The sequence below is a fragment of the Pelophylax lessonae genome (assembly GCF_965119305.1).
Source record: "Pelophylax lessonae genome assembly, chromosome: 2".
Classification (NCBI taxonomy): Eukaryota; Metazoa; Chordata; class Amphibia; order Anura; family Ranidae; genus Pelophylax; species Pelophylax lessonae.
In genome coordinates this window covers 547,298,921-547,325,929 of record NC_138769.1, presented here as the reverse complement: position 1 = coordinate 547,325,929, position 27,009 = coordinate 547,298,921, and the positions used below count along the sequence as shown (strand labels likewise).

The 27,009-nt window shown below is 46.8% G+C and overlaps 1 protein-coding gene across 7 annotated transcripts in view; it reads left to right on the top strand.

The window, feature by feature from the left end:
- ZC3H13 (zinc finger CCCH-type containing 13) overlaps window positions 1-27,009 on the top strand; it is a 179,051-nt gene that overhangs the window by 75,845 nt on the left and 76,197 nt on the right. For all 7 annotated transcript variants that reach the window (XM_082247570.1, XM_082247569.1, XM_082247568.1 and 4 more), the window contains exons 10-13: window positions 1,534-1,841; window positions 3,330-3,782; window positions 15,023-15,199; window positions 23,120-23,609. In XM_082247570.1, coding sequence (XP_082103696.1) covers window positions 1,534-1,841; window positions 3,330-3,782; window positions 15,023-15,199; window positions 23,120-23,609 — 1,428 coding nt within the window. The remainder of the gene's footprint in view (window positions 1-1,533; window positions 1,842-3,329; window positions 3,783-15,022; window positions 15,200-23,119; window positions 23,610-27,009) is intronic.

Below are 27,009 nucleotides of genomic sequence, written 5' to 3'. Positions count from 1 at the left end.
ATAGTAAACAGAACAAATCAAGAGGGTGAATCTCCTTAAGGGGCACAGACCACAGTAAAAATTGACAGGGGCTCTAATCCCTCTCTACACAATTTATACCTTTAGTTTTACTTTAATATTTCATTGTTTGGTTTAGCTGTATTTAGCACAGGCACATTTTTTTTTTTATTTCATTTTTGTGGCTTTTGTTTGTAAAAAAAAAAAAACAAAAACAAAAAAAAAGTCAGTTCACAAAAGCTATTGCACGTTATCCCTTAAAGTCTCGTAAAACCTAAATCACTACAATTTTATGTAAGCTCCAACATGTTTCAACACTTTCAAAACAGTAATATTTATGAATAAATGGCATTTATTTTGATACACTCATCTAGAAAGCTAAATGTCATTCATTTAGGGGTTAGATCTACAATAATTGTTTCTACAAGAAGTTTGTCGATAAGAACAGAAAATTGAATGTAAAGATTAAATCGGAATTGACCCTTTGTGGCTAGTTGTCAATGAAGTCTTTAACCTTCAGGTTATACTCCCCCCCCCCCCCCCCAACAGAAGGATTTGGCACTGGTAAACAAACTATAGGCAAGCCCAGAAAAACCCCTATGGGTTTTTTAATATGGGGTAGGACACTGCTGTCCCACTGTGTGTTTGTTCCTACTCTTAGGCTGCATTCACACTTGAGCGTAGTGTTTTCGCGCTGTTTTTTACCGCAATGTTTACCGCGATTTTTACCGCATTTTTTTTTTCAGGCGTTTTTGGAGGCAGGCATTAGCAGGCATTAACATCTATCTAAAACGCTGGTAATCAGCACAAAAAGAAGCTCATGTACTTTTTTCAGCTACAGACGTTTTGGAAAACGCTCAGATGTGAACAGGGGCCATTTAAATGAATGGGGTTTTACTTGTTGGGCGTTTTGGAACGTTTTTTTTGAGCGTTTTTGGAGCTGAAAAACGCTCAAAAACACCCAGGTGTTAATGGAGCCTTAGTACCGAGGCATGCTGGAAGTAGGAGGGGGTTATCTTTTTATTTTTATTTTTTTTTTATTTTGGGCCAGTGTCTAGTCCATCATGTAGGTGACAGTATAACCGAAAAGTTAACCATTTCCAGCATCCCTCAACCACAAGCAAAGGATTTTACAGCACAAGTCCTATTCGAACTGCCTATGGATATCAAATATTTTCATAGTCTTAACAAGCAGTAGCAGTTCTGCTTTAAAGGAGAAGTACAGCCAAAGCTCGTTTGGCTGAACTTCTCCTGTGGATCACAGGAGTGCAGTTCGTTCTGCTAACAGTCAGCAGCTCTCTGCTCGGGGAGCTGCGTGAACCGAGTGATCGGCGGTGTTCGATCGCTCAGTTCTCAGTGTTAGATGCGCCGGGAACAGATGCAGCATCAGAATGATGCTGCATCCACCTAGGTAAGTATGAATATTAAAAAAATACATCTTTTAAAGAATCAACCCTTTTACCTTCTGATGAAGGCGTTCACTTAGAGTTGGTGGTTGGAAACATGATGGAAACAATTTTATTTTTCACTTGTTAGGTCAGTTTCTCCTGCTGCACGTCATCACTCTCCCATGTCATCAAGACATCATTCTCCATCATCACAGTCTGGGTCCTCTGTACAGAGACACTCTCCCTCCCCTCGTCGCAGAAGATCTCCATCCCTTCATTATCAGAGGACCTCCTCACCTGCTGGAAGGCGCTCCTCCTCTCCGTATGGTACTCATGGATCATCTCCTCAGAGGAGACGAAGTCAGTCTAAACATCACTCCCCAGCTAGAGAAAAAGGAAAACCTGAGAGGGAGAGAACTTCTGCTTCCCAAGACAGGCGACACGACAGGAGGGATGGTATGTGCTCCATGTAAAGTGGCAGATTTTAGTATTCTCAAAGTATCGTTCTCCTTAAGCTGGTCACATATAATTGCATATTTAAACCTGTATTAACCACTTCCAGTTCAGGAGAATTCTTACTTTTCTCTCATACATGTAAAATCAGCCTTTTTTGCTAGGAAATTACTTGGAACACCCAAGAAATTATATATTTTTATAAGCAGAGGCCCTAGAGAATAAAATGGTGGGATGCAACTTTTTTTTTACGTAGCACAATATTTGCGCAGCAGTTTATAAAATGCAAATTTTCAGGATAAAATACACTTTAATGAATTTTAGTGCACACAAAAACATAATACCCAAAAGCAAATGGATACCTTAACATGTCACACTTTTTAAAATTGTGTACGCCTGTGGAACAACACCAGACTATGGTACCTAAAAATCTCCATCGATGAGGCTTTATAAGCCATTACAGATTACCAGTTTAAAGTTGCAAAGGAGGTCTGGTGCTAGAATTATTGCTCTTAAGTTCTTTGCAATACCTCACAGTGGTGTGGTCACTGTTTACTTGGGTGTGAGTAACCTACATGTGCTTTCACATTTGCCCAGGAAACGGGAGCGATTTTAATTTTTTTTGTTTTCATTGTAAACTTATTTTTATTTTGTTTTTCATTGGAGTTTATTGCGATCATGTGGGATGAACAACGTCCCTTGTGATAGCATGGGCCGTGACCGATCCTCTTTATAGATAGATCTGGGGTCCTTTAAACCAGTGGTCCTCAACTCCGGTCCTCAGGGCCCACTAACAGGCCAGATTTTAAGTATTACCTTGGGGAGATGCAGACAAGAGTACTGCAATCACTGAGCAGCAAATTCTATCACCTGTGATGTATTTCAGTTATCTTGCAAACCTGGCCTGTTAGTGGGCCCTGAGGACCAGGGTTGAGGACCACTGCTTTAAACCCTATAGCCGGGTACACACAATTTTTTTTTTTTCGTTGAACTTAAAAAATCTGTCGGCTCCGGTCGCAGCAGCTGTAGTAACAATGTGAGGTTAGTTCAGCGATCTCTCCCGCTGAGCTGTTGTGTTCTGACAGGGGGAAGGCCAATCCCCGCCCACTAGAACACTTTTGCCAATGGCTGCTAGTTTTCCAGCATGCACGTCTGACAGAAGCTGGCTTCTGTCAGACCGGAAGGACCAACATACACACAGGCCGAATGTCAGACAATTTTATTTTGAACCAGCCGTTGTCCATGTGTACACGGCTTATATTTTTCCTCTGGCCTCCAAAGCATCTGATCACACTGAGATTGATGTGATCAGATGCTGTGCAAGCTGGTTACCATTTCACCTTTTGGCTGAAGCTCCACTTGATTTTTTTTTTAGATATACTTTGTGAATGGGGAAAAGATGACAAACATAGTGGTGTTTTCTCAAAAGTGGCGCAGATGTGGAAATATTTATGTATTAAGAAACTTTCAAGACCTATGTATTTTGTTTAGACAGCAGAGGAAGAAAGGATAAAGACAGAGAGCGAGATGATAGAGAGCAAGACCGGGAACCAAGTAGTTCTAGAGAGCACAGAGATGACCGAGAATCTCGTGATGGTCGTGATCGTAGAGACATAAGAGATAATCGTGATCGAAGAGAAACTAGAGACACCAGAGAAGGCCGTGAGGCCAGAGATAACCGGGACTACAGAGATGGTAAAGAAAGCCGTGAGCAGAAAGACACTCGGTCAGCCCGTGACACACATGACTACAGAGAAAGAGATAACCGTGAATCCCACCGAAAGGATGATCAGTATGAAGATCGAAATTACAGAAGAAGCCATGGGCGAGAAGATGCTTCCCGATCTGAAACCCGAAACGAGAGCAGAAATGATTCCAGAAGTGATACCAGAAATGATCGCAATGGCCGTTCAAGAGTACGTGCTCCTGACCCCCCTGAAAAAGGTAGCTTTTTTCTTTTTTTTCACTCGTCTTTCCTTTACACCAGTGCCTTGGTGTAATAATTGGGAAAACCGTGTATGTTCAAATATATTTCACACACCTATTTTATTTTGTATTTTGCTTGTAAAGGGTAACTCCACATTTCTTGAGCAAAATTCTCTTCTGGTGTACATTGCAAGGATTTTAACATTTGTTGCACTCTTACCTGTTTCTTCGCTGAAAGAAAAGCGGTTTGTCACACTTTTGTGTCTTTGGATACTGATTTTTGAATGGGAGTGACTAATTCATTTTAATCAGCTGGTGTACTTTCATGGTTCTGTTGAGAAATGTTGCAGTGTCTGCATCCCTTTTAGAAGTGATTAATCCTTAGGCAGTATCATGCAGAGGATGCCTAAAACCTGACTTGTATTTTAGTGCAGGGTTCTTCACTCAAGCAGGAAATTACCTTTTGTAGGTGTTCTTTGGTGGTAGGTTATGGTAGTAGCAAGAAAAATACAGCTAAATTTAAAAAAAATTATATTTTTTACTATTTTGAGCTAGTTTCCTTTTGATTATTAAAAAAAAAAATCCAGGAGATATCCATTACCATTTATAACAAAATGAAACCCGGATTTGTCCTGGAAAAAAAAACAAGGACGGATCCACCTAGATGCACATAGTAGTTGCGATGTTATGTACGGTTTTGTTAACGCATGTCAAAGTTGCAAAATTGTGTTCAGGCATTAGGCCCTGTTCACACACCTAAGTGTTTTTTGCAGCTCGTAAAACGCTCATCTCTAAAGTCTCAAAACGCCCAACAAGCTAAATCCTGTTCATTTTAATGGCCCCTGTTCACATATGAGCATTTTTGAAAACGCCTGAAGCTCAGAAAAGTACATGAGCTTACTTTTTGCAGATTACAAGCGTTTTTGTTAAATGTCAATGCCTGCCTCCAAACACCTGCAAAAAATGTCAGAAAAAACACCTAAAAACTATGCGCTCAGGTGTGAATGGAGCCTTAACGTTTAACTTTTACATGCTTGTTCTATAGATTTTTCTTTTTTTTTTACGAAATAAAGCATTTGTAGTTTATCTGCTAGTGTGCGCAGATACCCAATGTGAAATCTTTCTGCCTCCCTTGGGCAGCATTAACATGCATGCTTATGTATTTTTGGTTATTTGTGAAATTGAGCAGTTTGCAGTCAGATCATGCTTGCATATATAGTCCTTAACTAGTGTTTATGGTCTTCAGTATATCCCAATGATGCTTCAATATTTTCTTATTGTAAGTGTTTTTCTAATTGAACACTTTAAGGTCTTCAATAAACTTAACTTGACAATTCTGGATGGCATAGCAGTTTATATCAGTCTTTGTATTCAGAGTGACAACACATACTCACAGAAAGCCCTGGGGGGCTCACCTATTACCAAGAGCAGTGGAGATTTCTAGGACTGCAAGCCAATCTGTAAATGTGGATACTTTCTGTATTAAGACAGCAGAGAAAACAGATGGCAACACCACCCCCATGTACTTTCTTGGGTCATTATTGTTCCCATTCTTTTACTTTTAAACAGGATTTATTTAGCACCAACAGTTTGCACAGCGCTTTACAATATTAAGGGAGACAGTATATAAGTAGTCCCCGCGTTACATACGTCCGACTTACAACTCCTAATTTACAAATGGAGGGAGACTCCACTGAAGTTTTATCGCCAAGCCTTGTTTCTACGATCACCCAAAATTTTCAAAATCCAATTGTCACATGGACAGAAAGTGAGATGAAATCTTCTGAATGGGCAAAGACGGCAAAACAAACATCACAGGGGTGTTAACTCTTCCCTATGCTATCCAAAAAAAGTAAAAATATTTTTCTCTTGCGTCCTCTGACAAGTCGCCGCCCACTTGTACAGTATTCACGATTGGGTATTGGCCCTCTCCGCAGGAGCGCAAGCTAGGCAGTAATTTTGTTAATACAAATAAACTTTTACATATAGACACACCCACAGGGGTCATCCCTCTGGCCAATATCCCGCAGCCAGTACCATTCTAATCCAGTTTTTTGCTGCCTAGCGTCAGGAGTAGGCTAGGTTTTTCCCTGCTGGGACCAAGTGTCTCAGTTTTTTCTTTCGGTTTCTTTCTGAAAAGTGTTTTTTTCTTTTAAGAATAGCTTTTATTTTTCTCACCTGCGCTAGTTAGTCAGAATTTGGAGGACTACAAGCGTCAGCAGAGCAGGGCCTCGCACTGATTGTTATAGAACCTTATGGAGTCCCAGCCTGCCATCGAGCGTCGCAGGATATTGGTACGCCCAGGCCTCGCAACGACCGTTCCCCTGGAGACTGGGACGATCCTGCAAAGTTCCTATCTTCGCTGGGATGTCTCAACTTCGGAATGCCCGTGTATTGCTAGCATCCTTCCTGGCTGACAGCACCCCCACTCAGGTTAGGAGGTCTCCCGTATCAGAGCGGTGCCCACGTTCTCTGCACTGGTAAGTATTACTACCCCTCTGTCCCTGGGACCATGTTGCGAGGGGGTGTTATGTGGGCCCACTCGGATGGCAGTACATGTAAGTTTTTTCTGTAATATCCCCCTCATGGCCGTGGGATACGGCCCCCTGTTTTCCCTGCCCCTGCGGGGGCGCTCTCGCGGCACTGACTGCCATGCGGGGGGGGGGGGTGTGTATGGGGGCTTCCTATTTCCCGGGGATGCTCTGTGAAGTTCCCGGTGGGGGCCAGTGCGGGCGTTTGATGCAGCGTTTGGCGCTGTTCGCACAGCTGCCATTTTGGGTGATGGCAGGATGTTTGGGCCTCATAGTGAGGGCAGCAGCCATTTTCTATCATCGTGAACAATGGAATAGTAGATAGTATTCAAAAATACACTCTAGATAAACCAGTAGCGCAAAGAAATAACCAGAAGTTACTGCCGCATAGATATATAATCACGACTGCTAAAGCATCCCACAGTCCAATAATACACAGATGTCACAGAAGCATCAGGAATAATGATATTGATAGTAATCAGTCCATGATCATTCAACATGTATCCTGGGATGTTAGATAAACAAGCGTAGCTTTCAAGGATCACCACCACCACCGTGCTCCAAGGGGGGAGGAGAAATGCCCACTCACCAGCTGCTGTGGCCCAAAACACTCTCGTGCATGAGCAATGTAAGCCTGAGGTATAGGTCTTTGATCTGCACACCCGACCGGACTCCACACCAGCTTAAGCAATCAGGCTCGGCAGCATAAGGGGAGAAAAGCAAGATCCCACTAGTGTGATACCGTTTCAAAAGCTTTATTGCTCATATAAAATAAGTAAACGACTCACATGGTATCCATAATACATCTGCATGTCATAAATAGGAGGAGGGTACCCTTCGGGAAACCATGTCCAGGCTCCACGCCGTGGACCTCGCGCCGTCGATTGCCATTCATTATATTTGGATAATTATCCTCACTAAGCGCTTGGGGTTGCTTACTATAGGTTCTGGTGTGTTTGTAAGCTCTCTCTTTTGTCTCATTTTCTATCATCATTTTGGCGCCGGTTGGGCGCCATCTTAAGTGTGGGCAAATGTCTTTTTCTGGGTAGCGGCCATTTTCTCTGTGCTTTCTCTCCATAGACTTCTATCAGGCACCATTTTTTTGTGGCTTATGGCTGGCTTTTGCCTCTAGGGGCGTCAGGGTGACTTTAGCTGGGGAAAGGGTGTCCACCTGTAGTGCAGTTTGCGGTGGGGGTCCGTGGGAACCGCCGTTTTAAAGGGCTAGCTTCATTATTTTTTCACTTTGCTATTATGGAGTCCCAGGATAGCAAATTCCCAACAGACCTTGGTGGTTCAAGTACTCCTGAATCTGCTTCCATAACCTCTTTATCTGCTGCACATGCGACTTTAGCGTCTAAAGTGGATCTGCTAATGTCTGACCGGGTTGCAAAGAAACGGTCTAAGCTCTCTGTCTTCTAAAACAGAGCCTGAATTGGTTGCCACGGACAACATCCCCCCTGAGGGGTCCCTGTCCTCTCAGTCGGATGTGGAGGAGGAGGACAGCACGAGACTGCGCTGCGGTGGACGCACTTATCAGCTCCGTTAAGGAGACTTTAAATCTTGATGAGCCCCCCCCCTGTCGGGTAAGTGGGTTTCCTTCGGGACCGACAAGGCCCAGAAGTCGGGTCAGGTTTTTTCTTGTCCCGAGGAGTTTCATGAAACGGTGAACGATCAATGGCGTCGCGTTAAGCATACGGTGGTGGTGCCTAAGAGATTTAAGTACCGCTATCCCTTTGCGGATTCGGTTGATTCTCGCTGGACTGTGGCTCCTAAGGTGGACCACACTGTTTCCAGTCTTAATAAATCCACATTGATGCCCGTGGAAGACTCCCCGGTGTTTAAGGACCCGGCGGATAGACGGGTGGAGACGCTTTCTCGCCACATGTATTTGGTGACGGGCTCCCTGCTGAAACCTGTGTTCGCTTCAGTGATGGTATCTCAGGCAGTTGCAGAATGGTCCAAGGTGCTTAGGCGCACTTTGATAGCAGAGTCGGTCTCTTTAGCTGCGCTGGATATGTTGTATCAAATGGCCCAGGCCGTGATGTACACGTGTGACGTGGCTTTGGATGAGGTTCCTTTGGTCACACGGCTGTCTGCAGTCGGGATTGCAATCCGCCCCATTTGGCTGAAAAACTGGTCGGCCGACCACGCTTCTAAAAAGACAGTGGCTGATATCCCTTATGCGGGAAATTGTCTTTTTGGCGACACTCTGGATGAGCTGATTAAAGGGCTTAGTGGGGGTAAGAGCACTCTTTTGCCTCAAGTCTCAAAGGGTAAATCTCTCCGCGCCAGACGGGGTCCCTCTTTTAAGACTAACCGGGGGTCCTTTCGTGCCTTCGGGGCACAGGAAAAAAGGAAAGTCCTTCAAGGCCTCAGGCGGTAACAAGAAATCTTGGGTGGGTAAGTCCAAAACCGGTCAGGCTGGCTCGGCAACCCAGTCCACCTCTGCCTGAAGGAACGCCCTCACCCGTATCAGGGATGGGGGGATGTCTGCATTGTTTTCCCGAGCCCTGGTTGTCCAAGTTTCAGAACAGGTGGGTTCACGAACTTATTCATTTGGGGTACAAGATCGAGTTTCAATCTCGTTCCGCAGACAGATTCTTTCCATAAAATCTCCATCTGACTCCCAATCGTTTCCGGGATCTCAAAAGGGCGGTTCAAGATCATCGTGCCGGCGGAGGGCGGGACAGGTTTCGGGGATTTTACTCCAATCTGTTCACGGTGCCCAGAAAAGAGGGCAAGGCGCGTCTGATTTTGGACCTAAAATTGCTGAACCGCTTCATGCGGGTACAGAAGTTCCGGATGGAATCCATCCGGTCGGTGGTGGCATCTCTGAGTCCAGGGGAATTCATGGCCTCCATCGACCTAAAAGATGCATATCTGCACATCCCTATTTACGGGGGTCATCAGCGGTATCTCCCCTTTGCAATCGCAGAGGAGCATTATCAGTTCGTGGCGTTGCCCTTCAGTCTCGCTTCGGCTCCAAGGGTGTTCACCAAGGTGTTGGCTCCTGTGTTGGCTCTGCTGTGGGTGCAGGGGATTGCGATCCTCGGTTATCTGGACGATCTCCTGTTAAGGTCGAGCTTGAGTGCCACCCTGTTGAGCGATCTGTTGGTCACTGTTCAGACGATCCAGGCATTCAGGTGGACCATCAATTTTCAGAAGTCGGCTCTGTCCCCTTTGGTTCGTCTCCCCTACCTGGGGATGAACCTGAACTCGCCTCAGGCGAAGGTCTTCCTTCCGGAGGACAAACTCCAGACACTGCAGAATGAGATCAGGTCCTTCAGGGATGACTATCTCTCCTCGCTTCGGACCTGTATGCAGTCCCTGGGTCTGATGGTGTCGGCTTTCGAGGCGGTCCCATTTTTGCAGTTTCACACGAGAACTCTGCAAGCGGAGATTCTTGCCGGTGGGACAGACATCCTCAGTCTTTGGACAGGAGGATTTCTCTAAGCCACCAGGTGAGATCGGATCTTTTGTGGTGGCTCCAGTCACCGGCTCTGACTCAAGGCAAGTCCTTCCGGCTGTTATTGTGGTCGGTGCTCACCACGGATGCCAGCCTGTCGGGCTGGGGTGGAGTTCGGGGCACGCTTTGTGCCCAGGGGACATGGTCGGAGGCGTAGTCCTCCCTGCCGATAAATGTCTTGGAGCTCCAGGCGATCAAACTCTGTTCTGTTGGTCGGCTCGGCTTCGGGGCTGCAATGTTCGAGTGCAGACGGACAACGCCACGGTGGTGGCTTACATCAATCATCAGGGGGGCACCAGGAGTGGCCGAGATTCTGTCTTGGGCTGAGGCGCATGTTTCAGCGATTTCGGCCGTCCACATTCCAGGTGTGGAGACTGGCAGGCGGACTATCTGAGTCGCCAGACCCTGGGCTAGGGAAAATGGTCCCTACACCCGGAGTCGTTTCACAGTCTGTGTGTCCAGTGGGGGTCTCCGGTCGTGGATCTGTTCGCGTCCCGTCTCAACAAAAAGGTGGAAAGGTTCGTAGCTTGAACTCGCGATCTTCTGGCGGACACCTCGGATGCATTAGTGGTGCCTTGGAATCGGCATCGGCTGATATATGCCTTTCCCCCCCGAGTCAAATGTTGTCTGCAGGTTGGCCTCGGAACGGATGCTGGTGATTCTGGTGGCGGACATCATGCAGCTGGTTGTCGAACCTCCCTGGCGGCTTCCGCTAAGACGATCTTCTGTCTCAAGGGCCGATCTTCCATCCTGCTTTACAGTCGCTGGCTTTGACGGCGTGGCTGTTGAAAGCCAAGTCTTGAGAGACGGGGGGTCTCTCGTTGGCTGTCATTCCTACCTTACTGAAGGCTAGGAAAGCTTCTTCTGGGAAGATTTATCATCGTACTTGGAGGGCATATTTAGTCTGGTGTGAGTCGCAAGGTTTTCATCCCCGCTCCTTTTCAGTGGCGAGGGTTTTGGCTTTCCTGCAAACTGGGGTGGATCAGCGCCTGGCGCTGACCACGATTAAGGGCCAGTTGTCGGCTTTGGCCAATCTTTTCCAGCGTCCTTTGGCAACTAATTCTTGATTCGCACCTTTATTCAGGAGGTGCGTCATCTGGCTTCCCCGAGGAAGGATCCCTTGCCTCCCTGGGACCTGAATCTGGTTCTGTCTGTTTTACAATGGCCTCCTTTTGAGAACATCAGAGATCCCCTCTGCCTGTGTTGTCACAAAAGGTTGTCACAGAAGGTTGCCTTACTAGTGGCGGTTACATCTTCTCGCAGATTATCTGAGTTGACGGCTCTGTCTTGCCGCTCCCCCTATCTGATTGTTCATAAGGATAAAGTGGTCTTGCGACCAAATCAGACTTTTCTTACTAAGGTGGTTTCGGCTTTCCACCTCGATGAGGATATTGTGTTGCCTTCGCTTTGTGCTAAGCCCAAGCATCCAAAGGAGTTTGCTTTACATTCCTTGGATGTGGTCCGGGCGATCAGGGTTTACCTTTCTGCCACGGAATCTTTCAGGAAGTCGGATTGCCTGTTTGTCCCTCCTGTGGGACCTAGGAAGGGTACAGCGGCGTCTGCGGCAACCATTTCCAAATGGAGCAGACCGACGATTGTGCAGGCCTATTCGATTAGGGGTCGGGTTCCTCCTTTCCCTGTCAAAGGCGCACTCTACTAGAGCCGTTAGTGCGTCCTGGGCTTTTCGCCATCAGGCGTCGGTGGCTCAGGTGTGCAAAGCGGCGACCTGGTCGTCTGTACACACCTTTTCTAAGTTTTACAAACTTGATGTGTTTTGGATCCTCGGATGCTTCTTTTGGCCGCAAGGTTTTGAGTGCGGCAGTGGTTTAAACATGCTATTTTTTTTCTCTTCTCAATTGGTTTATTTTCTTGTTTCCTGGGTTAGCTCCTGTTGAGCTTTGGTTGCCCCGTTGCTTCAGTACAGTGTTTTATTTTTCTCTGACATGGGTGCTGCGTTGCCTGTTTGAATGTTGCATCTTCCCACCCCTCACATCTGCACTGCTTTGGGACGTCCCAATCGTGAAGATTGTATAAGTGGGTAGTGACTGTAAGAGGACGTAAGAGAAAATATAATTTTTGTAAGATCTTACTGTAAAATTATTTTCTGAGTCCTCTGACAGTCGCCGCCCCTGCCCCTCTCTTTGGGGTTGACTGTTTTTCATGGACTGCTTGCTACAAAACTGGGTTAGAGTGGTACTGGCTGTGGCATATTGGCCAGAGGGGCAGCCCCCTGTAGGTGTGTCTATATGTAAAAGTTTGTTTGTATTAACAAAATTACTGCCTAGCTTGCTCCTGCGGATAGGGCCAATACCCAATCGTGACCACTGTAAGTGGGCGGCGACTGTCAGAGGACTCGGAGAAAAGAATTTCACGGTAAGATCTTACAAAAATTCTATTGTGGCTAGAGTTACTTAAAAAATTTACCTGTTCTACCTTCCATGCAAATTCAACTTAAGAACAAACCTACAGAACCTGTCCCCTATACCCGGGGACTGCCTGTAGTTACAATACAAGAGTTAGGAGGACCCTGCTCATAAAAGCTTGCAATCTAAAAGGTTTACGACAGACATTATCTTTAACCACTTCTGGACTGGAAGGATTTGCCCCCTTAATGACCAGGCCATTTTTTTGCGACTCGGCACTGCGTTACTTTAACGGACAATTGCGCGGTCGTGCGACGCTGTACCTAGGTAAATAAAATTAATGCCCCCCCCCACAAATGGAGCTTTCTGGTGGTATTTGATCAACTCTGCGATTTATTTATTTTTTTAATTTTTTGAGCTATAAACAAAAGAGCGTCAATTCTGAAAAAAACAAAACCAAACCATTTTTCACATTCTGCTATATAACATTCCCAAAAAAACAAAAAAAAAAAACAAAAATCGCAATAAGCGTATTTTGATTGGTTTGTGCAAAAGTTATTGTGTCTACTAACTACGGGAAAGATTTGTCATTTTTATTATTTTATTTTTAATAGTAATGGCCATCTGCGATTTTTAGCGGGACTGCAACATTGCAGCAGACAGGTCGGACCTCTAACATTTTTGACACTTTTGGGGGGACCATTGACATTACTACAGTAATCAGTGCTAAAAATATGCACTGCTACTGTATTAATGAAATTGGCAGAGAAGGGGTTAAATGTAAGCCTAGGGGAGTGTTCCTAACTGTATGGGGGTTGGGCTTTTGAAATGATCAGAGACCTGTGATCCTACATAGAAGGATCACAGGCGCTCGGTGATCATTCCAGAGAGTACGGTCAGCGTCGTCCTCTCTCAAAAGGGAATGATTGCGGGTGCCAGTCGGCAATCGGAGCCGCCGGCATCGGAGTCCCCGCTGCCGAGTGGGGGCGGGAGCGTGCGACCGACGTACAAGTTACAGGAGGGACTGGCTGGCAGTCCTTGAGTGGATAAAGTAGGCAAAACTTTTTTTTTTTTTTTTCTTTTTGGATAGAGCAAGGGAGGGTTATAACCCCTGTCAGATTTTTTTTTGCCATCTGTGTCCCATTAAGATTTCCCTTCACTTCCTGTCCCATAGTCAAACAGGAAGTGAGATGAAATCCTTGCAAATTAAGGGAATTCATTGGAGACCCCCAGGTCACCAGAACTAGTGTCCCTATTGGCAAATTTCCGCCTACCTTTTTTGGGGACAGCTCAATATTGGGGATGCACCGAAATGAAATTCTTGGCCGAAGCCGAAGCCGAATAATAATAAAATGTTTGGCCGAAGGCCGAATACCGAACGCGGTGTTTTGCATTTTTTCCATTTATTTTGCCAATTTTTTGTCCTCTCTCTTGTCCTCTCGTGTCACACTCTTTCTCTCTCTCTTGTCCGCTCACTCTCTCTCTCTCTTGTCCTCTCATGTCTCTCTCTCTCTTGTCCTCTCATGTCTCTCTCTCTCCCTAAATGTTACTGTAGGGAATGGGATTCAGTGCACACTGCAGCCTTGTACCATAGGGTTAATGTTAGTGACACTGTAGGGATTGGGAAGGATGCTGGGAATGGAAATCAGGAAGCATGCAGGCAGCCTTGTAAATTTTAATTGCAGATACAGGGCACTGGGCAGGTCAGGGTTAATGTGGTAACATCAATTACTCAGTGACAGTCAGTCAGTGTCAGTGTGGACTCGATCAGATTATACAGTGACAGACAGTCTCTCATAGTGGTGGTAGTAGGAAGCTGGAGGTGGACTAGTAGTAGCCTGGAAAGGAGCACAGCCGCATACATACATTACTCACTCGTGCACTGCAGCCCGCCCCACACATTCAGTGAGTCTTACTCTCCTCCCTAGTTTTTTCAATGGCACATTCAGGAAGCCAATCACGCCGTGATTAGCTGCACAGCGAACCAATCACGCGTGCCTGCACACCTGATTGGTTCCGCTGTGCCGCTACTCACGGCGTGATTGGCTTCCTGAATGTGCCAATGAAAAAACTAGGGAGGAGAGTAAGACTCACTGAATGTGTGGGGCGGGCTGCAGTGCACGAGTGAGTAATGTATGTATGCTCACCGCTGAAGTGTCCCGGCTTCCCCTGCCTAACACGGAAGTCTGTGAGTCCTCCTCCGAGTCCCTTCCCCCTGTAAATATCGTGACCTCAGCGATATGAATATCGCCTACGGCCACAGAACGATAGTCAATATCATATCGACTATCGTTCAGCCCTATTATTCGGCACAAAATTATTCGGCCTTTTGACTTATTCGGCCGAACACCGAAAGTGCTATTTTTTCTATTTTCGGCCGAATAATGTTCGGCCGCCGATTATTCGGTGCATCCCTACTCAATATTTGGTATTTTTTTTCATTTTCACTTTCAATGACAATGGAACACAGGACAGATACAGAGTACAGCAATAAAAACTGACAGGTGTTCTTATCCCTCTCCACTCTATCCCAAACTAAAAAAAAAAAAAATTGCCTTTTAGTTATACTTTGTTTTTGTGTGCCCCAGATGAGAAGTAATCATTCTAAAAATCTTTAGTTTCATTTACTTCTTTCAGAAGTGATGTTTCTGGACCCGGAGTTCTGTATGAGATTTGTATTGGTGATAGTAAACGTAATCATTTAAAAGAGCTGGTACTGCATTATATTTTTAGTGTTGTCAATGTACACAAACGTCTGTGCATTAACGTATATTGTAAGTCCAAAAATTACTCGAACTTATAAATCATTACATTTCAATTAAATTCCTATTTAAACTTCTTTGTAGTTTATATTGAGGTGACAACATATCATAGCTGAACTTTTTTCTTTTTAAAAAGCTGCTCGTGGAACAAGAGCCTCCCAGGTTGATAACCACAGCAGCAGCAGTTACCATGACAACTGGGAGTCCAGGAGTAGTTATGCAGATAGAGAACGATATGACAATCGGGAGCAGGGAAGAGATTCTTCATTTGATCGTAGACATGGAGATCGAGATCGTCGAGACAGAGAAAGAGGTAAGGTCATTAGTCTAAATATGATTCAGTACATAATACAATTTGACTGTATTGCTTTTATTAAACATAATTTCAATAACAAATGTTTTCTTTCAGTATATATGTGCCCTTCAATTTTGTTTCCTCCTTGCATCATCAGATTGCCCCCCCCCTACTTATATTCCCCTATGTCAGGTCAAAATGCAACACAAATAGTTTACAGCATATAGATATATACACTGCTCAAAAAAAAAACTTTGAAATCAGATCTCAGTGGGGAAAAATATCATGTTGAATATCTATATTGATATGGACTGGATAATGTTAGGAGCGAAAGGATGCCTCATTGTTTGGTGGAAATGAAAATTATCAACCTACAAAGGAAAAATGAGGCAGCAGGCTAGTCCATTTAGCTGAAATTCTTTGCAGCAACTCAAAATGGTACATAGTAGTTTGTATGGCCCCCACGTGCTTGGATGCATGCCTGACAACGTCGGGGCATGCTCCTAATGAGACGGATTGTGTCCTGAGGTATTTCCTCCAAGATCTGGACCAGGGCATCACTGAGCTCCTGAACAGAGGTGCAACCTGGTGGCGTCTGATGGACATAATGTCCCAGAGGTGTTCTATAGAATTTAGGTCAGGCGAGCGTGGGGGCCATTCAGTGGTATCCATTCCTTCATCCCCCAGGAACTGGTTGCATACTCTGGCCACATGAGGCTGGGCATTGTTGTGCAACAGGAGGAACTCACTGCCTAGCGTACGGTCGGACAATGGGTCCAAGGATTTTATCCTGATTTCTAATGGCAGTCAGGGAGCGGTGCCATTGTCCAGCCTGTAGAGGTCTGTGCATCCCTCCATGGATATGCCTTCCCAGACCCACCACCAACTCGGTCATGCTGAACGATGTTACAGGCAGCATAACGTTCTCCACGGCTTCTCCAGACCCTTTCACGTCTGTCACATGTGCTCAGGGTGAACCTGCTCTCCTCTGAAAAAGCACAGGGCACCTGTGGCAGGCCTGCCAATTCTGGTGTTCAATGGCAAATGCCAATTGAGCTCCGCAGTGGCGGGTAGTGACAGGGCCCGATAGAGGACGTCAGGCCCTCAGGACTCCCTCATGAAGTTTCAGATTTTTTGGTCAGAGATATTCACACCAGTGGCCTGCTGGAGGTCATTTTGTAAGATTCTGGCAGTGCTCATCCTGTTCCACCTTGCATAAAGGAGCAGATGCCAGTCCTGCTTAAGGGTTAAAGACCTTCTACGGCCCTATCCAGCTCTCCTAGAGTAACTTCCTGTCTCCTGGAAAATCTTCCATGCTCTTGAGACCGTGCGAGAAACCTTCTGGCAGTGGCACATATTGATGTGCCATCCTGGAGGAGTTGGACTGCCTGTGCAATCTTTATTGGGTTCAGGTATCTCCTCATGCTACCAGTAATGACACTGACCCTAGCCAAATGCAAAACTAGTGAAAAACTGTAGAGAATAAAATGTCAGTGATCCTTACCTGTAAAACCATTCCTGTTTTGGGGATTGACTCATTGTTGCCCATCTAGTGCACCAGTTTTTAATTTCATTAACATCAAAGCAGCTGAAACTGACAACCCCCTTTGCTACTTAAATGACCAGATCAATATCCCAGGAGTTTAATTGACTTGATGCTATACTCTGATTAAAAAGTGTTCCTTTAATTTTGTTTGAGCGGTGTGTGTGTGTGTGTATATGTATATATGTATATATATATATATGTGTGTATATATATATATATATATATATATATATATATATATATATATAGAGAGAGCGAGAATATTGTGTGTGTATATAATGTGTATACGCACGTGTATGTGTGTGTGTATATATATATATATATATATATATATATATATATATATATATATATATATATATATATATATATATATATATATGATAACGGAGGTAAAATGGATTAAGAATTAGTCTGTTAGGATTATAAACACAATTTCTCTTACGTCCTCCGGCAGTCGCCGCCCACTCATACAGTCTTCACCAATGGGTATTCTTCTCCACAGGAGTAGCTAGGCATAAGACTTGTTAAAAACAAAAGCATTAACATAGACACACCCATGGGGGCTGTCCCACTGGTCAATACCCCCCTGCAGTAAGCCATCCCAACTCAGTTTGTCTTCTGCCTAGCTTTAGGAGTTGATAGGCTTCCCTGTGCTGGGGCTACAGTCTCAGCCTTCTAATCTTTTTTTTATGATTTTTAATTGCAAAAATTTCGTTTTTTTTCTTTGCTTTACTAGCGGTTTATTTTGTCAGCTTTAGTTTAGTCGGATCTTCGGAAGAAGATGGATTTTGCGGAGCTGGGAATCGGACTGGTCGCCCGGGTTCTCCAGGGCAGAGGGTCAGATGGATCCCCAGCCCGCAATCGAGTGTTCAGCCATGTGTTCGCCCTGGCATTACGAACGACCCATCCCTGTTCGCAGGGATGCAGCCTGTGAGGTGGCTACCTCAGCGGACACATCTGCGGTTTATCCGTGTTCTGTGGTGTCCTGCATTTTGGCTGAGGGCAGCGGTTTTCCGTTTTGATGAGAGGCGCCCCACGCCATCCGGTACAGGTAAGTACTCTCTGTGTGGGGCCTCTGTCTGGGGCTGGCAGTCCTGTGTGGTGTGGTATCCCCTCATGTCTGTGCGTTTGTTGGGGCTCCCTGATGCGATCCCTGCGGGGGTCTTTTTATTTTCACTGCTGGCGCTGTGTGTGCTTGGGGGCCCCTCTCGTGTCACTTCGGTGTTTTGGAGGTGCAGACAGTGTGTGCGGCGGCCGCTGCGGGTTGAAAACCGCCGGTCTGCCATTTTGGGTGTGGGCAGCATGTCTGGCTTCACTATGGGCTTTTTACACAGCTTTCTATGTAGTGATTTTGGCGCCCTCCGGCGCCATCTTGTGTGTAGCAACAGATCGTTCTGTGCACATGTCAGCGGCCATCTTGCTGCAGCCTCCCATTACTTCCTATGTGCAGCTATTTTCCCTTAGCCTGCAGCTTATAGTTCAGTCTCTGGCGACCTCACTTCCTTTTCCTCTGGGGCAGCTATCGGTGTGGTAACACTCTGTGGGGCTCTGCAGACTGTCCTTTCCATATTCCTCTGTTTTATCCTTTCTGGCCCAGTTTTGTCCCTGCGGGGGGTCTGTGTACACAGTCTATTTAGCGGTGTGCTGTGGGTCCACAGCGCTCTTAAAGGGCCAGTGCCTTGGGAAAATTTTCTGCAATGGAATCTCAGGACAGAAAATTCCCTCCAGCCTTGGTGGGGGACCCCAGTTCTTCTGAATCCCCCGCCCTGACTAATTTGGCTGCTGTGGTGGCAACTTTAGTGTCCCAACATGAAGGGGCTGATGACTGAACGGGCTGCTAGGAAAAGGTCTAGGATCTCTTTCTCTTCTGATTCAGAAGGTGATGTGGTTGCTGTAGGTGGCGTGCCCATTTTGGGGTCTCGCTCTTCTCAAGACCAGCTAGGGTCTGAGGGGGAGGCGGAGGTGGAGGGGGTAGATGATTCTCCCCCTGGGTCACCCAAAGAATGCGCAGCTATGGATGCGTTAATTCTTTCTGTAAAGGAAACACTACATTTGGGGGATGAGCCCAATCCTCCGGGCATGGTGTCCTCTTTTGGTACACATAGAGACCCGCAAGACGGCGCAGGTTTTTCCCTGCCCCACTGAGTTTCATCACACGGTGAATGAACAATGGCGCAGCTTGAAACGCCCCTTCATGGTGCCAAAACGGTTTCAACTGCTGTACCCCTTTGTGTCTCCTACGGATTTGCGCTGGTGTGTGGCTCCCCAGGTGGATCACACTGTGGCCGTATTAAACAAGGCCACCCTGGTTCCCACTGAAGATTCCCCGGTGTTCTGGGATCCTACGGACAGGAGGTTGGAATCCCTTGCCTGCCATGCTTACATGGTGGCAGGTTCCATGCTAAAACTACATGGCTCAGGCGGTGGTGGATTGGACTACGGTGCTTAGACGCACTCTCGTGACCGATTCTGCCCCCCCTGCTACGCTGGAGATGGTGGACCAAATTCATCAAGGGGTCATGTATTTGTGCGATGCGGCCTTGAATGAGGCCCCTTTGGCTGCGCGCCTGTCCAGTGTCGCGGTGCTTAACAGTTGCCTGATCTGGTTGAAGAGCTGGTGGGCTGACCAGACATCACGGAAAACGGTGGCTGATTTTCCTTATGTGGGGGACTCTCCTTTTTGGAAAGGCCCTGGATACTTTGGTTAAAAGAGTCACTGGGGGCAAGAGCACTTTGTTGCCCCAGAATCCGAAGAACAAGTCTTCGCGGTAAGCGGGGACCCGCCTTTAAACCTAATCAGGGGTCCTTTCGTGCCTTCAAGGCACAGAACAAGGGCAAACCTTTTCAAGGGCCAGGGAAAGCCCTGGGCGGGCAAACAAAAATCCGGCCACGCCGGTGCGGTGGCTCAGTCCGCCTCTGCCTGAAGGGGCGCCCACACCCGTTTCAGGGGTGGGGGGACATTTGCGCGGTTTCCTCCAACCTTGGCTGCTCCGAATTCCGGACAGGTGGGTTCAGGAAATCGATCAGGATACAAGATCGAATTCCTTTCGCGGCCGGTGGACAGATTCTTTCCCTCAAATCTTCATTTGACCCCGGAGCGTTTGAGACCTGCATCGGGCAGTGCAGGACCTCCTTGTCCAGGGGGTGGTTGTCCCGGTGCCTCTTCGGGACAGATTTCGGGGGTTCTACTCAAATCTGTTCACTGTATCCAGAAAGGAGGGCAAGGTGCGTCCGATTCTGGACTTAAAAGCTCCGTTCGGTGGTGGCCTCCCTGAGTCCAGGGGAATTCCTGGCTTCTATCGGCCTGAAGGATGCGTACCTGCACATCCCCATTTTCGAGGGTCATCAGAGGTACCTCCGATTCGCCATCGCGGAGGACCACTATCCGTCCGTTCGCGTTACCTTTTGGTCTCGCTTCGGCTCCAAGGGTTTTTACCAAAGTGCTGGCGCCTGTTCTGGGCCTGTTGCGAGCACAGGGCATTCCGGTCTTGGGATATCTGGACGATCTCCTGTTAAGATTGAGTGCCAGCCAGAGCCTGTTGCGCGATCTGTCAACAACGGTACAGACGCTCCAGGAGTTCGGTTGGACCATCAACGTTCAGAAGTCGACATTGTCTCCTTCGATTCGTCTTCCCTATTTGGGAATGGTTCTGGACTCTGCTCAAGCAAAGGTGTTTCTCCCGGAGGACAAGCTCCGGACCCTACGGAACGAGATCCGGTCCCTCAGGGACAGCGAAGTCTCGTCACTCCGGACCTGCATGCGGATACCATTTGCTCAGTTTCACACGCGATCTCTCCAAGCGGAGATCCTGGCCAGGTGGGACAGACTGCCTCAGTCCCTGGATCTGAGTGTGTCGTTGAGTCGCCAGACCAGAATGGATATTCTGTATTGGCTTCAGTCCTCGGATGTGTTGGAAGGGAAATCCTTCCGACCGTTACTGTGGACGGTAATTACCACGGATGCCGGCCTATCGGGCTGGGGTGGCGTCCTGGGCAACCTGTCTGCCCAGAGCACTTGGTCGGAGTAGGAGTCCTCCTTTCCGATCAACATATTGGAATTGAGAGCGATCAAACTGTGTCTCTTACAGTGGTCGGATCGACTTCAGGGCCATCCTGTACGGGTACAGACGGACAAAGCCACTGCGGTGGCTTACATCAACCACCAAGGGGGCACCAGGAGTGCCCGGGCGGCCCGGGAAGTGACCAGCATTCTGTCTTGGGCCGAGACTCCTGTCCCGGCGATTTCGGCAGTTCACATTCCGGGTGTGGAGAAATGGCAGGCCGATTATCTGAGCCGTCAGACCCTGGACCAGGGGGAATGGTCCCTACACCCGGTGGTCTTTCAAATGCTGTGTGCGAAGTGGGAATCCCCGGATGTGGATCTGTTCGCGTCTCGGCTGAACAACAAGGTGGAAAGGTTCGTGGTGAAACGCGCGATCCTCTGGCGGACTCCGCGGATGTGCTGGTGGAGCCTTGGCATCAGTATCGTCTGCTGAATGCCTTTCCCCCGATTCTTTGTTATCCAGGTTCCTTCGGAGATTGGCATCGGAACCGACGTTGGCGATTACTGGCCACGCAGGTCCTGGTATGCGGACATCGTTCACCTAGCTGTCGAGCCCCTGGCGGCTCCCAATGCGGGAAGATCTTCTGTCTCAGGGACCGATCTTCCATCCTGCTTTACAGTCGCTGGCTTTAACGGCGTGGCTGTTGAAAGCCAGGTCCTGAGAGACGGGTCTCTCTTCAGTGGTCATTCCTACTTTAATCAAGGCTAGAAAAGCCTTGTCTGGTAAGATTTATTACCGTACATGGAAAGCTTATTTTGCCTGGTGTGAGTCCAGGGGCTTTTCTCCTTGTTCATACTCGGTGGCGAGAGTGTTGGCTTTCCTCCAGTCTGGTGTGGACCAGCGCCTTGCGTTGGCCACGATTAAGGGCCAGGTATCTGCACTGGCTGTTCTTTTCCAGCGCCCTGTGGCATCTCACTCTTTGATCCACACCTTCATTCAAGGTGTGCGTCACTTGGCCCCTCCTCGGAGGGCGCCTTTACCTCCATGGGACTTGAGCCTGGTTCTGTCCGTGCTACAGCGTACTCCCTTTGAGAACATTAGGGAGATCCCGTTGCCTCTGGTGGCAATCACTTCGGCTCGCAGAGTGTCGGAGTTGGCGGCGTTGTCTTGCCGCTCTCCTTACCTTGTGGTTCACAAGGATAAGGTGGTCTTGCGACCTAACCCGTCCTTTCTTCCTAAGGTAGATTCTGACTTTCACCTTAATAAGGACATTGTTCTACCTTCGCTCTGTGCGAGGCCCAAGCATCCTAAGGAGGTTGCCTTGCATTCCTTGGATGTTGTCAGGGCGATCAGGGTTTACCTGTCGTCCACTGAATCCTTTCGGAAATCGGATTCTCTCTTTGTCCTTCCTGAGGGACCTCGGAAGGGTATGGCTGCGTCTGCGGCGACCATTGCCAAATGGATCAGACAGACAATTGTTCAGGCCTATGCTTTGAAAGAACGGGTTCCACCCTTCCCCGGTAAAGGCACACTCCACCAGGTCGGTGAGTGCGTCCTGGGCTTTCCGACATCAGGCTTCGGTGGCCCAGGTGTGCAGGCTGCGACTTGGTCGTCAGTGCACACCTTCTCAAAATTGATGTTCTGGCATCAGCTAATGCCTCCTTTGGCCGCAAAGTGCTATGTGCGGCAGTGCCTTAGGGGACCCTGGTTTTTTTGGGGGTCCCTGGCTGTTGGGGTTGTTTATCCCCTTGTTTATTTGCTTTCCTGGGTGGTTGCTCCTGTTGAGCCTTTTCTGTTGCCCAGAAGGTTCTCTTACTGTTCGTGTAAGGTTCCTTTCTCTGATGGGGTACTGCGTTGCCTTTTTCTACGGTTGCGTCTCCCACCTCTCATGTCTACACTGCTTTGGGACATCCCATTGGTGAAGACTGTATGAGTGGGCGGCAACTGTCGGAGGACGTAAGAGAAAACTGAATTTTTGTAAAATCTTACTGTAAAATTCCTTTCTCTGAGTCCTCTGACAGTCGCCGCCCCGCCCCTCTTTTGGGGTTCTTGTACACTTACTGGTATGCTACCCAACTGAGTTGGGATGGCTTACTGCAGGGGGGTATTGACCAGTGGGACAGCCCCCATGGGTGTGTCTATGCTAATGCTTTTGTTTTTAACAAGTCTTATGCCTAGCTACTCCTGTGGAGAGGAAGTCAATACCCCTTGGTGAAGACTGTATGAGTGGGCGGCGACTGTCGGAGGACTCAGAGAAAGGAATTTTACGGTAAGATTTTACAAAAATTCCGTTTTTTTTCTGTGTGACCGCTTTAATTTGAGTTTGAATTTAATTTGCTACAGACAACCAACAAAGTACATTTTCAATTGTCTTTTCCTTGACAGATCAAAGACCAACCTCTCCTGCACCTCACAGGGGAAGGAATGATGATGAGCGTGAAGAAAGAAGGGATGAGCGCAGAGTTGACCGAACAGATGAAAGGAGGGATGACAGAACTAGAGAGCGTGAGCGAGAAAGGGAGAGGGAGCGTGAGAGAGAACAGAGGGAAAGAGAGAGAGAAAAAGAGCGTGAGTCTGAGCGTGAGAGAGCTCGAGAGCGTGAGAGAGAAAAAGAAAGAGAAAGGGAAAGAGAACGAGAAGAGCGCGAGCGAGAACGCGAAAGGGAGCGTGAAAGAGAACGCGAAAGGGAGCGCGAAAGAGAACGGGAGAGAGAGCGTGAAAGAGAGCGAGAACGAGAGAAAGGCAGAGAACGAGAGAGAGAGCGTCCAAGAGACTGGGATGAAAAGGACAAAGGAAGAGAAGATCGGAGAGAAAAAAGGGATGATGTACGGGAGGAAAGAAATCTGAAAGATGCACACGAAGATAGAAAAACCAAGTAAGTGTCAAAGTTTAACATTTTTTTTATATTTGGTAAGAGACACTTATGTGATAGTTCGTTCTCTCTGTTGAGTTGAAATTCACTTATGTACCCATCAATATCAAGCAGACCTTTGATTATAGGTCAGCACCTTAAAGAAAAGAAAAATTACTATTTGCATAACTAGTTTATTTTTTTCATTTTGGATTCTTCAGTCAACTCTTCATTGTCTTCTAATATAACATTAAAGCATCAAAGTGCATCAGGGTCAATACCACCTCAGAAAAGCTTGGGAGCTGTACTCAACCTCCCTTCCTCCGGAGCTCACAAAACAAAGAGCACCTGTCCGCTCTAACAAGGCTTCAACTTAAAAGCTTAAAGTTCAGCCCGCCATTTCGCTTAGGGATTTGCTCACAAAAGCCACCAGGCCTTCCGCAAATTCCTTTGTTCACAATAAAGGTGGGCCTTTACTCCCAATAGTGGGAGGACATCTGTTACAGTTTTACAACGATTTTAACGAATCTGCGCTCTAGCCCTCCCTTTGCGTTGAATTCATGGGTCTGGTCCTGGACACCCCAAGCAAATATGTTTCTCTCAGAAAAGAAAGTTGTTTTCTCTAAGAGCACATACTCGAGAATTAAGATACAGGGGACATCCTACAATGGGAATCGCCTTGGGAGTTCTAGGCTTAATGGTTGCTTCCTTTTTAGGGAATACCATTCGCCCTATTCAAGTCACGAATCCTCCTACTAAACACCTTACCACCCTTATGAAGGGGCACCCAATAAGGATGTAGTCAGACAATGCCACAACTGTGGCTTACATTAGCCACCAGAAATCTGGCTGCCTTGAATGAAACGAACCAGACTCAATGTCCAGCTATCTCTGCAGTCCACATCCCAGGAATGGACAACTGGAAAGCAGATTATCTCAACTGCCATTTTGTGCATCAAGGGGAAAGGGAGCTTCATCCTGATGTTTTCGATCTGATATGCCAAAAATGGGGGATTTTGGATGTGTACATCCTAGCCTCCAGATTCAGCAACAAATTACCTCAGTCTGTTGCTAGAGCCTTCAGTTCTAGTCTGATACATTGATAATTCTCTGGTCTCAGTTTTATGCCTTCTCTGCAGTGAAAATCCCATTCAACAAAATGAAGCAAGAAAAGAAAACAGTGATTCTAATATCACTTAACTGACCCAGAAGAACCTGGTACACAGACAGACACACTCAGACTTCTAGCAGACTATTTTCAAATAAAGGTATTTGTTCACCCAGGGCTTTTTTTTTTTTTTGGTCATAGAATAGGTTTAGGGACTCACAACCACTGCCCTGCGAGAGAAAGTAGCGATGTAGCATGTTGTGCGCACTGCATAAAATTGGTGGTGTGGCCAAATTGCACTAATGGGGGGTGGAAGACCCAGCCAGGCTCTAGTACGTATCCACACACTTCTTTGTTGCTCCCTTCTCACTTGGCCCACAGCAAGGCCTCAGGCAAGAGATGGCTATCTTACAACGCAACACCCTTCTCCAGCCTATAAATACACTATGCTTGGGGCAGGTGCTCTTCCCTTGTCCTGGCCTGGCATACAGGGGGCAGGGAGGGTTCTGTGAGAGAACCACTTGGAGAGTTGCGCTGTCACTTGTTTACAGTGGTAAGTGGTGAGCACAGGGTAATTCCTACAGGTGGTAGAATGAAGTCCTGGCATGCTCTGGCTGAAAGAAAAGCCCTGCATCCATCACAACTGTTATTGTGGTGAAACTCCATGGTTTTGTGGAGCTCCGGTTAAGAAACCCTGCACCATAGAATCTCTCCAGCAAAGTATCTTCACTATACACAGACACTTTATGTATGCAGCTATTGGGTTATCATTGTAATTAATTCACATATTTATATTTCATTTTGGATTGCGCTGATTATTCCTTTAGAATCTCCTGCAAAGTATCCTTTTTAGTTGCCATCCTGTCAGTCAGATGTGTTTTCTGGCCTAGCAGGCCTTTCCTCATACTTTACCATGACAAGTTTCTTACACTCAAGGCCACCCTTTTCTCCTCAGGGTGGTTTATGTAAGCCACCTCAATAAACATGTTGTTCTACTATCCCTATGCCCTGCTCCAAAGCATTTAGAGGAAATCTCTTTGCATTGCCTGGATGTAGTCAGAGCCATTAGAGTATGTCTTAAGGCTACTGCTTCAGTAAGACGGATGGATTCCTTGTTCTGTTCTCGGGACCTCTCAAGGGGTGCCCTGCTTTTGAAGTCCACAATTGCACGCTGGATTCATAATCTGATTGGAAGAATTTACATTCTCAAAGAGAGATCCTCCTCCTGTGCTTTTATGTGCGGGAGTTTCCTGGTTGTTTCCGCACCAATCCTTTGTAGCTCAGTTGTGTAAGGCCTCCACCAGGTCGCTTGTTTTCTTTTTCAAAATTTTACCAGGTGGATGTCCAGTCTTCTGCTGATGCTGCTTTTGGCTGCAAGGTTCTTACAGTGGCACTCTGGGTTAGGACCTCAGACCCTTGTTGGTACAGTTCTTTGCCTCACTGTTGCCCACCCTTCCTATTCACTCGGGATGCCCCATAGTACATGAATACTTTGCTTATATCCTGTACTGTATGATTAAGCTGGGAGGAACTTTTGACTTGCATGTAAAAATCAATATCTTGGAGTACAGGAGATAGGCCTCCCTCCCATTCCTCAGAAAACGGAGAACTTGCAGGGTAGGATATGGTTTATTGGGAAGGCGCCCTTGGGCATGTCCCTGAAGCTTTGCTAGCTCCCAAACGCCTGTAGGTACATGCCTATAATCCATGCTAAATGAATCCTTTGCCTTTTAACATACTCCAAGAGATGGAATTTACAGGCAAGTTGAAATTCCTAAGAACGAGAGTATATCATGGGACTTTAACGGTGCTTGAAATAAACCAACATATGTAATAAAAAAGTATACATTTTATTTCTATCAAAATAAACATAAAAATTACATCAGCATAAAGTGCATTTTTACAGAAAAGTAAACGTGAAAACATGCTTCAGTCTGTGCTGATTTAGCTTTGATGCTGACCGGTTTCGCCGGAAATGGCTTCTACAGAGCAGCGCCAGACTATGAATGCTATTAATATATAAATACATAGAATTCAATTAATGCGCTCATCAAATATATAGATAAGGTGCCATGTGTCCAGGTGGTGTGTACCAAAAGCAAGGCAAAATCATACCTGTGGCATGAAGCCTAAACTTGAGGGTTGTGTAAGCCGGGTGTCAGGGAGCCAGAGACCACATAGCCAGAATACCCCATTTAGCGCCTAAGGGTCGTTTCTACAATTAGGTGTAGATCAATGTTTGGCTCTGAGCACCATCAAGGGCCAGATTGCTGCCCTGGCTATATTTTTCCAAAGGTTGTTGGCGGCAAAGTTCTT